Here is a 13,948-nt window from a genome sequence, read left to right as displayed (position 1 = left end):
ACAATCTGTACGATCTTATCAATTCGATGAACACTGCAGAGTTACACCCTGGGTACATCCGGAAAGTAGTTCGCCCCGACGTTCATTGTATACTATATACAGTTGCTTCTAGCTCTGACATTCATTATACACAATATACAGTCGCTTCTCTGTGTTTCCGTCTGGGAACGCGGACCATCTTATCGTCTGGAATCGTCCAAATTTCGGAAGCAGGCGCTGATTGGTCCCCACATAAGAGCGAATTATGGAATGGGTTCATGTGATCGTTCGAACCAGTGTTATAACACCGGAAAAGCCCCACTTCCCCTAGCGCATGTGGGCGCCGGCCTGTTGTCATCGAACGAGTGCTCTAGAATCCATTGCTTGATTCGCTCATCAACTGGCGTCACCACCAAACGGTTTGAATGCGCACGTCTCTAGACGGATAGCAGAAGTGAACATAGGAGCGAACTACTATCCGGATGGTACCCAGGCTAGCAGAGTTACAGATGCTTCCTGAACTTTGCAGTGACCACGGAGTGAACTACATGTCTGATTAGTATGACTTTTATTTGTCACAAATGGCAATGATTTAGAAAATGAACTGTTACAGTATGTGTGTCCTCTTTTGCAGTAGATGTTGTCTAATAAAGTCCGAATATTCTATTTTCCTGATACCAGCTTGTCTAACATTTTATCCGTGAAATTTCCAAAATAAAATTTGATGAATAACAAAAAAAAAACCTGAGTATTTTAGGCATTGTGATATTTGACATAAACTTGCATTTTCATTGCTTCACTTCACTTCACTTAATAGCTCTCAGATTTATCAGAAAATTAGCTTAGAATTGAGCAATACTAAAAAAAACAGCAACTGACAGTTTGATTTGGTGCCTAGTACATATAGAATACAACACGGTGTATTCCATATCACCCGAGGTATCAGCCCGACCGCGGGTCGGATCACCCGACAACCGAAAGGTAATCCGACCCGCGGGAGGGCTGGGACCGAGGCCGAGCAGCCAGAAGTTGAACAAATTTGATGCCCTCGAACAAAACGCGTTGCAACAGCAAAGTTACAACGTCCGAATCAGGTATTCAAATTGCCAACCGTGCCGTATTCGGCCCGTTCGAAATGGCTCGATTTATTCGAATGGAGCCCGTGTGATACGCCTTTCGAACCTGTGCAATAGGGAAGTTATGGCCCGGTCCGGAACACCCGTATCGAACGTATTCGCATCACAGGTATGACATAAATGGTACTTAACATTCTGTGTTTCCTATCTCCTGTACAGAAAGATGCTGAGGAGTCCCTAGCTGAAGCCATGCCTACAATAGACACAAATTTTCCTCCATGCCCTCTATTTTGTTTTGACTGCTTGCTGCACCTTACCGATTATAGAATATCCAAGAACCCCAAAATATATATTGATGTATCCATGGTACTAAACATTCTGTGTTTCCTATCTCCTGTACAGAAAGATGCTGAGGAGTCCCTTGCTGAAGCCATGCCTGCCCTAGAGGCCGCACGTCTCGCCCTACAGGACCTGGACAAGTCTGACGTCACAGAAATCAGGTCCAAAACTTTCCTTTTATTTCACTGGCAAATATAACACTAGTTCACCTTTATCCACGGGGTAACCTATATCCGTTGTTTTTTAAAACGGTATTTAGGCACATCAAGCCAACAGATGGTAGTTTTAGATTGCAATATACTGAAAATATTGCAATTTGAAACTAACGACCATCAACGTGAGATCCTCAAACACCCGGTTTTTAAAACCAATGGATATAGGCCACCCAGCAGATAAAGGTGAACTAGCATTACTAGTAGATGGGAGGGGAATGAGAGGGACGGAAGAAAATAGAAAGCTGGAGACAGCACTGTTTAGTCCTCTGATAACGGTATCAGGTCCTTTGTGAAGATACCCAAGCCAGTGCAGATCATCCGTATACTGTTAAGTTTGAAAGACTAGCTCCTCTGGTAATTGTACCCAGGTCCTTTGCAAAGCCGCACAAGCTTGTGCAGATATATTGGTGTCCCTTATCATGAGTTTTATTGTTATTGGTTATTGTTATTGGGTGGGCCAACTACTCTCTCTTGGCAGCCAAGGGCTGAATTATGAGGAGGTTACAATAGCTGGGGCTAAATTGCAAGGGTCTGGAGTGAGCTGCCATTCAGCGCTACTCATGTGACCTCAATACGACTGTCGCAAGTGTCTGGAGCGAGCTGCCATTCGGCACCACTCAGGTGACCTCAATACCTCGGGTGACCTCGTGCGTGGGGTGTGGCTCTTCCCAGACACAGGACCTCCATTTAACGTCCTATCCGAGGGATGGCCCTAGCCTAAGTTATGTACTACTCAGTAAAGTGAGAAAAGTGTGTTAAGTGCCTTTCCCAAGGGCACAAGATCGGTGACGCGAAGCCGGATTCAAGCTCCAAACATGCTGCCGCTGTGCCACGCGATCTCACAAATCTTAATGACTAACTCCTCTGGAAACTGTCCCCAGGTCCTTTGCGAAGCCTCCCAAGGCGGTGCAGACGGTGTGTGAGTGCATCGTGGTGATGCGGGGGATCAAGGAGGTGTCCTGGAAGTCAGCCAAGGGGATGATGTCAGAGCCCAACTTCCTCAAGTCTCTCATGGAGATGGATGTGGACGCCATCACACAGGGACAGACCAAGACTGTCAAAGGTACCAAACTTGTCTTCTTAGTCTGATAAAAAAATCATTTGAAAATTGATTCGAAGTACATGTTCTCAGTTTGAAACGCTTGAGGTTTGAATTGCTCAGTTAGACCTATACACATGTCCTACCCTGAGGCCGATCGGCCTGTTTACGGAAACAAAAAATAAAAGTTTAGGCCATGCTGTTGAATTATTTTTGACCATTTCTGTGGAAGAAATGTTGCCTGAGTGCATTTGAGATTCTCAAGTGTTTTATATGGTATCAATAATCACTATTATTAAATGGTGTTTTTCTCCAGGCTTTGTGAAGAGCATGGCTGTGTCTATTGAAGAGATGTCTGCCATCAGTAGGGCCGGGGCCGGCATGCTGAAGTTTGTCGAGGCTGTCATGGGGTACTGCGATGTAGCCAGGGAGATCAAGCCTAAGAGAGAAAAGGTAACAGGCATTATGTAGCAATTTCACTGTGTGGCAAAAATTGTTTCCAGGAAGGTAACTGAAGTGTTACAAAGTAGATAGCTCAAGACACCATGGGTACTGCGATGTAGCCATGGAGATCAAGCCAAAGAGAGAAAAGGTAACAGGCATAAGGTAGCTATTTTACAACGTGGTAAAAATTGTTTCCAGAAAGGTAACAAAAGTGTTACAAAGGTGATAGCTCAAGACACCATGGGGTACTGTGATGTGGCCAGGGAGAGCAAGCCAAAGAGAGACAGGGCAACGGGCATTGCATGTGTGGCAATTTGACAGTGTAGCTAAAAATTGGTTCAGTAGAAAGTAACAGCAGTCTTACAATGTAAAGAGTTTGTGCAGCAGGGAAAAGTTTAAAATGGAATAGACTATCAAATGATAGTGGGACTTAAGCTTGTTTCAGTCAATTCTAACTAAATATAATTTTCGTCATTACAAAAAATGGTTGTTCAAATATCATTTATTTGTTCACTAAGTCTTGCCTTTTGGTTTTAGCACTACAGATATAAGACTAGTCTGTTTTGACTCTTTGCGGCATAAGCTAAAATGCTGACAATGCCCAATGTGGAACAAAGTGTGTAGTTTTCCAGCATAAGTTCCAACTAAACATCCCAAACTCAAGGCAAAGTAAGCAATCTTATCAACAAATCATCTTCCCTCCAGGTGGCGCGTCTGGAGAGGAACTACCACCAGTCGAAGCGCGAGCTTGAGAAGATCCAGAAGGAGGTGCAGGGTCTGGAGGACACGCTGGCCAAGCTGAGTCAGAAGTACGAGGACGCCATGCGGGAGAAGAGGGAACTGCAGGAGGAGGCTGAGATCATGGAGCGTCGACTCATCGCTGCAGACAAACTCATCTCTGGGTTGGGATCTGAAAATGTCAGGTGGGAAAATTGTCAATTTTTCGATTTGTTTGTACCTTGCTTCACACCAAAAGACTGAAGCCTTGTTTTGGGTATGTATGTATCCATGCTTGTATGTGTGTATTTGTGTGTGTGCAGTGTGCACATACATGTGCATGTGAGCATCAGTGTGTGCATTCCTGTGAGTGTGTCTGTGCATATGTCACTGTGTTGCTTTGCATTCCTGTGTGTGTGTGTGTGTTTTTTGTGTGTGTGTTGTGCGCCAGCTGCAAGAGAAGTTCATAGCCGCAAACAAACCTCTGTACTTCGCCTTTGTCGATCTGGAGAAGGCCTTCGATCGAGTTCCCAGAAGGGTGCTGTGGTGGGCACTGAGAAGTCTTGGTGTTGAGGAGTGGGCCGTGAGGGTGATCCAGGCCATGTACGCAAATGCCAGGAGCCGTGTGCGAGTGAACGGACAGTACAGCGAGGAGTTCGGCGTTGGTGTTGGCGTTCACCAGGGGTCTGTCCTCAGTCCCCTGCTGTTCATCCTCGTTTTGGAAGCTCTGTCTCGTGAATTCCGCACTGGAGTCCCCTGGGAGCTCCTGTACGCAGACGACCTGGTGATCATCGCAGACACCCTGGAAGAATGCATCGCTAGACTGAAGGTATGGAAGTCGGGCATGGAACGCAAAGGCCTGCGGGTTAACATGGGGAAGACAAAGATCATGATTTCTGGTCAAGGACTGAACAAACTGAAGGAAACTGGATCTTTCCCGTGTGCTGTATGCCGTTCAGGGGTGGGTGCTAACTCCATCCAGTGTACAGTTTGTAACTTCTGGGTCCACAAGATATGCTGTGGCATAAGAGGGAGTCTGCTAGCTGTGCAGAACTACACATGTCCGCGGTGTCGAGGGGAAGCTAGGCCACTGGATGGCCGCCCTACAACACAAGTCACTGTGGATGAAGTGGTCCTGGACGTGGAAGCCAGCTTCTGTTACCTTGGGGACATGCTCTGTGCTGGTGGCGGATGTGAGCTTGCAGTCACCACCAGATCCTGCGCTGCCTGGGGTAAATTCAAGAAGCTCTTGCCCATCCTTACTTCCAGGCACCTACCATTCAAAACCCGTGGCAAGGTGTTTGACTCCTGTGTACGTGCGGCCATGCTCCATGGGAGTGAAACCTGGGCACCTACCACCTCGGATCTACAGCGGTTGCGCCGCAATGACCGTGCCATGATCAGATGGATTTGTGGCGTCAAACCCCGGGATGAGACCCCTTCATCTAGCTTACTTGATAAACTTGGTATTCTGGACATCATCTCAGTGCTGCAGTCCCGCCGTCTTAGATGGTTTGGGCATGTTGAAAGATCTAGTGACTGCATTAATAAGATCACCAAACTGAAAGTATCGGGCAACAGAGGTCGTGGTAGACCTAGGAAAACCTGGAGGGACTGTGTCAGCAGGGACTTGAAGGAGTGCGGTCTGACAGGGGTCGACCCACTGGACAGAGCCAAATGGAAGCGGAGTGTGAAGACTGGCCGACTGCTGCCTACCCCTGCGTCAGGGAACCCAGCAGCAGTATAATCTAAACCATGGATAGTGAGTGAGTGAGTGTGTGTGTGTGTGTGTGTGTGCATACAATGTATGTCTCTGTGTGTGTCTGTGCACATGTGTGTCAGATAATGTATGTCAGTTCCAAACTTGGTTCCAAACTTGGCATACATTCTATTTGATGATAAATTATTACTTTTGATTGATTTATTGATCAATTCAATTATTGATTGTAACATGATCCCTGCCCTCCACAGATGGAGGCGCGACCTGGAAGACCTTAAGGAACAGCGCGTGCGTCTCCTTGGCGACTGCCTCCTCGCCTCGGCCTTCCTGAGCTACCTGGGTGCCTTCAGCTGGGACTTCCGGCAGGACCTTCTGTTTAAGGAGTGGGAGACAGACGTGGTCAACAAGGCCATCCCGCTGTCTCAGCCCTTCAAACTGGACGTGCTGCTCACTAACGACGTGGAAGTCAGCAAGTAAGTTCACTTTTTTAATAGGCCTAACAAAGTATTTCCTTTACTTGTATTTGTAAATAGAACTTTGAAGGATTATCTTATCTATTCTTCATTCTAGCTAATTAGAAAATTAGAGCAACAGAGAAGAACTGACAGCTATTTGTCCTCTCCTTCTTGGTTGTCTATACTTCTCAATGTTTCACTTTAAGTTATGCTGGTCCGTTTCCTGGAATATCCTCCGATATTTTGCCAATTTCTTTCTTCATTCTTCCTCCCTGAACGTTTATTTGCATGATAGCTTTGGCTATTCTGATGACCGTGAAACATGCTAATAACAATTCAATCTTCTTTTCTTTACTGTGTCTTTGTAGAGGTGACTAACTAAATACTGTGTTTCCCAGGTGGACCTCAGAGGGCCTGCCCCCAGACGAGCTCTCCATCCAGAACGGCATCCTCACCACCAACGCCTCCCGCTTCCCACTCTGCATCGATCCTCAGCAGCAGGCACTCAGCTGGATCAAGAAGAAGGAGGAGAAGAACAACCTCAAGGTACTGGGTGCCAGGCTATTGTAGTTCTAGCTGAGTCTCAGGGTACTGGGTTCTAGGCTTTTATAGTTCTAGCTTAACTTGTAGTTTACGCTGCACCACAAGGTGCTTGGTTTCAGACAATTGTAGCATTGGCTGAGCCTCAAGGTACTGGGTTCCAGGCTATTGTAGTTCTAGGTTAACCTCAAAGTACTGGGTTCGATGCTATTATTACTGTACAGTAGTTCTAGCTTAATGTTCAAGTTATTGTAGTTTTAGTTCAACCTGACGATACTGGGTTTCAAGCTGCAACAGCTTGTAGATTGGTTTATTCATTCAATTCAACAAGAATGACAAATTAAAAGCGGTCTTGCAGCCCAAAGGGCTGAATTGCACTGCTTGACAGTCTTTTTGTATATTATTTTACACAAAAATTATTATTATTGCTTAACCTAAATGCACCGGGATCCAGTCTATTGTCAGAAAGACTCCAGATCTGTTAATAGTTTGATGATCTCAAAGTATGAGTCATGGGCTCTGGGCTAACTGAAGAAACTTAAAGACAAAAGTGCTGATTGAGATGGAATTAGATGATTTTGATCATTAACAGCACTGTCTTAGTTGTACATGTCTTACTTTGTTAGTTCTTTTATTCATTTGGTAACATAAGAGATGATTAATTACCATTAAGTGTTTTTCTGAACATATTTGTTCTGTTTTGCACACCAGGTGTCTTCCTTCAACGACCCAGACTTCCTGAAGCAGCTGGAGCTGGCCATCAAGTACGGCTTCCCCTTCCTCTTCAAGGATGTGGACGAGTACATCGACCCTGTCATCGACAACGTGCTGGAGAAAAACATCAAAGGTACAGCAGTCAAGGAATCTGTCATCTTGTCAAACAGCTTCAAAAAAACTATAATTATTGATACTGAAAATTAAAAGAAAAGACTGATCGAGAAAAACATCAAAGGTACAGCATTCAAGGAATCTGTCATCTTGTCAAACAGCTTCAAAAAAACTATTGTTGATACTGAAAATTAAAAGAAAAGAGTAATCGAGAAAAACATCAAAGGTACCGCAGTACAGGAATCTGCCTGTCCTGTCAAACAGCTTCAAGGATTGTTCGATATGCTTTCTGAGGACTAGAAGAGAAGACAAAGATTGTTACAGGGTCCTATGACCTCCTTGATCTCATTGACAATTAACAGTTGAGCAATCTGCCTGTTTGGTCAAACAGCTTCAAACTATATTTACACTGTCTGCTAACTGTAGGAAAGTAGGTAACTGTTCTTCAATCTTCATTCTTCAATCTTATATCTCAGGACATGAGAAAGTATGAGCTGCAGACCTTATATATATTTATCTAGTCAATTTTTTGCAGGCACTAACATTGATATTTTGTGATTAGGTGCCCAGGGCCGCCAGTTCATTGTGCTAGGAGACAAGGAGGTGGATTATGATCCCAGTTTCCGGCTCTACCTCAACACCAAACTGTCCAACCCCAAGTACAGCCCCGCTGTGTTTGGCAAGGCCATGGTCATCAACTACACTGTCACCCTCAAGGTCAGTACAGGTCATAGTTTACACAGCCTGGTCAATGGTCGCAGGTCAAAGGCAAGGTCTACTTGTCATTGATAACACCCAATTTCCAAAAGAACTATTAATTACATAACACTCCTTTAAGATACAGAGGATTTTTGCCAATGAAGGCCCTCTGAATATATGTTGAAGTTTTAGGTGATTTTTCATTGAGAATCGTTATTTTTATTGTGTGTGTAATGTTCACATTTCCCTACATTTCCTACTGTCTACAGGGTCTAGAGGACCAACTGCTGAGTGTGATTGTTGGGTTTGAGCGGAAGGAACTGGAGGAACAGAGAGAAAGGCTGATCCAGGAAACAAGGTGAACATCTCTCTTCCATGTACAAAATGTAGAATGTAGACTTAACTAAGTATGTAGTGATAGTTACTCCTCTGGTGTCTGGGGCCATGAGATCCCATTCCTATCGATGTGAATACAGACAGTCATTCTTTGGCAACGAATCTTCTGATTGAGTGCCTAATGCCATAGGTTAGAGAACTTAGACAGTGTCTAATGGCCTAGTTTACACAATTCTCAAGTCAAATCTGTCAGCCTAAACTCTCTTGTTAAAACTGATTCATGATAGGCTATCATTGATGACAAATTTCCTGTCTACTTTAAGAAGTAGTTACTAAAGCAACTGGATATGATTCTGGAAATGGTCAGACATTTGGGTAACTGCTTTTTGGCATATCTTACTACATGGATGTCTAACCTTCATCAACGTTCCTCTCTACTTGTGTAGTGACAACAAGCGCCTGCTGAAGGACCTGGAGGACTCTCTACTGCGTGAACTGGCCACCTCCACAGGAAACATGCTGGATAATGTGGAGCTGGTCCAGACTCTGGAGGAGACCAAGAGCAAGGCTTCGGAGGTCTGTACACGACAAGTCATTTTCTTTGAGTGAAGACTCATCTGTTGGTAGAATCCACAGTTGAATAGTTTGAAGCTTTGATCCAACACAGAGGAAACGCTCATCATGAATTTTCAGACAATCTCGTCGACCAGGGTGATTATACATTGCTTGATGTCTCAAATGTTTTGTGAGATGTCCAATGGACACCCAGTAACCAATCTATTTTCTTGGCTCTCAGATTGTTTAAATTGAGAATTCAGTTCAGCAAGAGGAAAAGACTATTTCTTACTTTCTCGACTATTGCTTACTTTCTCGTGATACTCTCTCATCTGATCATGCTTCTTCATCTCTATCTTCTGCAGATCTCCTTCTATTCTCTATCTGTCACCTTGTTGTATCTGGCTGGAAACACAGGTCTGTCTCCACCTTCAACTCCACACTTCTCTGACTACTACCTAAAGTAACTTTGGGTACAAAAGTGATGATGATGGCTGTTTCTTCGTATCCGAAGATCAATGGTAGGCAGACAGGTTGATTAGATGACCAGTCTGCCTGGCCTGCACGTGACTTTTTAAGGTGAAGGGGGGGTGTGCACTTCCTTCTCCACCCTCTCGTCTACTGGTGCAATAAGTCCTACAGGGACAGTACAAAAGTACAGACTATAGGTAAATAGCTATAGCAGCCCCCTATGACTTTCTTACCTTGTTGCTATGACTTTGTAGTTGCTAGTACATACAATAGAAAATGACAGTCCCCTCAGACTTTCTTTTCATGATGATATTTCGATTTAGCATGATTTTAAGAAAGGGAATATTCAAAGATAAAAAGACAACCAAGCATCTTTTTCTCCCCATTTATAGATATGTTATTGATAAATGTCCTGTCCTTGTTCAATTTCATTTGTATTGTCTCTGTTTTTGTCAGCAGGGCTAGCCCTTTGTAATAGTCACAGGTTAGTTGGGCAGCCCTGAATGTGTGTGCTGAACAGCCAAACCAATGAATAAATGAATATCAGATATGTTGTTTTAATCCATCACTGCCTTGTATCAACAGGTGACAGAGAAACTGAAGCTTGCCGAGAAGACCTCCATCGACATCAACAAACTCCGTGACGGCTACCGTCCTGCAGCCCGGCGCGGCGCCATCCTCTACTTTGTGCTGTCAGAGATGGCGATCATCAACACCATGTACCAGTACTCCCTGGCCTCGTACCTGGAGGTAATTACAATTTTGTTTTATTTGTTTGCACCTTTGTATATTCATGAAAGCTCAAATTGGCCTGCAGGCTGCTTTTCATTGAAGAAGGAAGGAAGAGGCAAGGGTCAGACAAAGTATATACAGTTTACATCATTCAAAGTCCTAATGAGTCTTATATATGTTAAATGCAGAAATGTTCATGGTGGTTTTATGTTTGTGGTTTTTGCGAACATTTTCCATTATAGTATATGACAACAATCTATGGCGCTATCGTGAACTTAAATGCATTTACAGTAGTACAAAATACACGAAAAGTGAGAGCTGCTTCATAATTTGAGTCCGTTCATTTTTGTTGTTTCTGTTACTTTAAGGTGTTCGACTTCTCCCTGAGGAAGAGCCTGCCCGACTCCATCCTGGTGAAGAGGCTGAAGAACATCATGGACACGCTGACTCATAATGTGTACAACTATGGTTGTACTGGTAGGTCAACACATATGTTTTAGTTCTAAATTGTTCAGTATTTTAGCTGGTGTTTTGCTGAAAGGTAGTTGTTTCAGTTAACCCATTATTGAATTCAGATTAAAGTCTGGGCACCTTTGTACATATGTCAGCTGAACAACTTGATTATAAATATAAATGAATGAAATTCAGAATCAGATAGTTGCACTGTCGCTGTATTGCTTTGTTTGACATTCGGTAATGTTGGACTGACTGGTTCACATCACACTACAACTAATATATGTGTCGCAGTCTGCTTACAGATGCAGCTCCAAATAAATTTTTCAATTGTCATAAATAGCAAATTGTGTGATTCCAGTCAGAATTGACCTGACCAGAGACAGGTAACAGACGGCCACTGAAACATCATTTGAATAAAATGGTTCAGTACAAAGACATCTGTTATACATGTAAGTGACTTACCAACTTGATGAAACAGTTAATGAACAATATTCCTTTTCTTCCAGGTCTGTTTGAGAAGCACAAGCTGCTCTTCTCCTTCCAGATCTGCATCAAACTGCAGCAGAACGAGGATCGCTGCCCCCAGGAGGAGCTCGACTTCTTCATCAAGGTTAGCTTTTGTTCAATTACTCCGCCTCATCTTCTATTTCAAGCTTTAGATTATTTTATACAAGACTAAACATAATAAGCTTTATTTCTAGTACTTCAAAGCTGTGGTTTCTATTTTGAGCTTTAGATTACTCTATAAAAGACTAAACATAGTATTCTTAGTAACCCGTCTTTTATTCTTCAGTGCAGACGTTTCAATGACTATCTGTTTTCTTCCTCAGTGTATTCCTTTGTGCACGTAAAAAAAGTCTGCAGATGAATAAAAGACAATTGTGTCACAAAGAAGACTAGACTGTTTAATTTGTTCAATTGATCTAACAACCCACCAATGAAATTATTTAGGGGTCTATACAATACTGTATCAAACAGTAACGTGATTGTACATTTTGTAACTAGTGTTGAGTTTGCTTCCTCATGAGAGAATTGTTTTATCATAATTGATCTAATAATATATATCTGAAACTAACTTTGATTTTTTTAAACAAATTTTTAGGCCTATTTATAAGCTTTGAATGAACAAAGGTGCAAACAAACAAAAAAGGTTATGCCATGTAAGCAAATATGCAATACAAAAGATATTGATTTTAATCGACATATACCTGCAATCTCATTGGAAATAAAATCTAACTTCGAAATCTGACCCTAGGGTAACCTGTCTCTGGAGAAGAGCAAGCGGAGGCGCCCGTTTGACTGGATCCCTGAGCAGGGCTGGGAAGACATCATCCGCCTCACCGAGTCCTTCCAAGATGCCTTCGGATCGCTGGCCGAGGACATCGAGCGCAACGAGAGACACTGGAAGGAGGCAAGTCTTAATTCCTTTTTTGACCACAGAGGAGTTATTTCATCGGAGAAATTTAATGAAATTTGTTCAAAATGTACTGAAAAGATGCTACTGTCAAAAGTGTTCTGGCATCATAACCCACCTTCTGTAAATAGTGTTAAGTGGACAATGTCTCAGATCACCGTTTTATTTCATTCAATATGCAAATTGTATCAATGGTATCATTCTGACACCTGTTACATCTAATGTGGTACCCGGTATAACTGTAAGACACACATTGTCAATCTCTGTCCTGTACATTAACCATCATAATTCATTGTTCAGAAAGTAAATTTGCATACAGTGTATCTATTACAGTGCTCCGTTCCCTTTTCAGATTGTTTCTTCATCTTATGTAAAAATGATAAGAAAAACTTCTACATCTACATACAAGCAGTCTCACCTGAGGGGAACAATAGACCATGACTTTTAATAATGACTGTGCATATTCATATAATATAACAAGTTTTATATAATTACTATGATAATTATAACTTGTTTCCTTCACTGTTGTTAAAACATATTCACCCCTCTGCTTTGCAGTGGTACGACCTGGATGCCCCCGAAGCGGCGCCCTATCCAATGAAGTACAAGGACACCCTGACCGACTTCCAGCGCCTCATGCTCCTTCGCTGCTTCCGCGTGGACCGTGTCTACCGTTCCGTCACCGACTTCGTAACGGACAAGATGGGTGAGAAGTACGTCACGCCGCCCGTCGTGAGCTTCGAGGCGATTTTCGAGCAGAGCACGCCGCTGTCGCCTATCGTGTTCATCCTCAGTCCGGGGTCCGATCCCGCCGGCGACTTGTTCAAACTGGCGGAGAGATCCGGATTCGGCGGGAACCGTCTGAAGTACCTTGCCATGGGACAGGGACAGGAAAAGGTGCGGTTACTTAGCAACGGCTCTTGGATTGTCTTGACATGGTTCTCTGAATTTCTTCAATAATTTCTGGTTTTCTTTTGCACAATTGAATTACTTGGGAGGTTTCTAGTTCTAGTTTTTTTTTTTTTACCGAAGAATTGAATAGACAGTTCTTGAAAGACTTTGGACAAACAGTCTTTGTTGTAAAGTTGTAGCTTACTGATCAATACAGACAGGTAAAATATAATGTAAATGTCTAGAATTCAAAGTAGTGTGCTTTTGAATGACAATGAGTGTCAACCTCCAAAGGTTGCCCTCCAACTTTTGGAGACATCCTTCGCTCGTGGCCACTGGCTGATGCTTCAGAACTGCCACTTGTTGGTGCACTCATAAAACACAACCATGACCTCAAACTTTAAAGCTCTGCTACAGTACCTTAGCTACCCACTAGGAGGCCCATTATCAAACTTGACCTTCCTTTTTCACGTTTCTAGGTTGCCCTCCAACTGCTGGAGACGTCCATCGCGCGTGGCCACTGGCTGATGCTTCAGAACTGCCACTTGTTGGTGCGCTGGCTGAAGGATCTGGAGAAGGCTCTGGAGCGCATCACCAAGCCTCACCCCGACTTCCGCCTCTGGCTCACCACAGACCCCACACCAGAGTTCCCCATTGGCATTCTGCAACGCTCGCTAAAGGTACGTAGAATTAACACCCGAAAATGTTCACATTGGGGTAACGTGTAATGATAACTAAAGTTGTTTGGCCCAGACCCTTTAGGAGGTCCTGTTTTGGATCTCCTGATTCCTGGGAAAGGCACTAACACAGCTTTTCTCACTTCACCCATTGCAAGTGAAAATGTAGTTTAAAGGGACGTCCCTCAGATAGGACGTTAAATGGAGGTCCCATGGTCATTTTTTAAGAGGGCAACATGTTAGAGTATAGAAAAAAAACCACCACACTTATCAGAAAGATGGTGTGAACTTTGTCTTTATCAGCAGAGCTAGCCCTTTGTAATAGTCAAAGGCTAGCTGGGTAACCAAACCAATGAATATCTCAA

At 43.4% G+C, this 13,948-nt stretch overlaps 1 protein-coding gene across 1 annotated transcript in view; it reads left to right on the top strand.

Moving 5' to 3' along the window:
• The window catches only part of LOC118426294 (dynein heavy chain 10, axonemal-like), a gene marked incomplete in the record, with an annotated part of 69,271 nt that overhangs the window by 48,248 nt on the left and 7,075 nt on the right, over positions 1 to 13,948 (top strand). The window contains 16 exon segments of the mRNA XM_035835598.1: positions 1,462 to 1,555; positions 2,491 to 2,672; positions 2,965 to 3,101; positions 3,798 to 4,015; positions 5,781 to 6,002; positions 6,383 to 6,530; positions 7,236 to 7,371; positions 7,915 to 8,069; positions 8,321 to 8,409; positions 8,834 to 8,963; positions 9,999 to 10,163; positions 10,514 to 10,622; positions 11,108 to 11,211; positions 11,857 to 12,012; positions 12,574 to 12,912; positions 13,386 to 13,586. Of these exon segments, the coding sequence (XP_035691491.1) occupies positions 1,462 to 1,555; positions 2,491 to 2,672; positions 2,965 to 3,101; positions 3,798 to 4,015; positions 5,781 to 6,002; positions 6,383 to 6,530; positions 7,236 to 7,371; positions 7,915 to 8,069; positions 8,321 to 8,409; positions 8,834 to 8,963; positions 9,999 to 10,163; positions 10,514 to 10,622; positions 11,108 to 11,211; positions 11,857 to 12,012; positions 12,574 to 12,912; positions 13,386 to 13,586 (2,585 nt within the window).

This window comes from Branchiostoma floridae, chromosome 11 (genome assembly GCF_000003815.2).
Source record: "Branchiostoma floridae strain S238N-H82 chromosome 11, Bfl_VNyyK, whole genome shotgun sequence".
NCBI classification, from domain to species: Eukaryota; Metazoa; Chordata; class Leptocardii; order Amphioxiformes; family Branchiostomatidae; genus Branchiostoma; species Branchiostoma floridae.
Note: the sequence above shows the minus strand (reverse complement) of the source record. Positions and strands in the feature narration are given on the sequence as shown.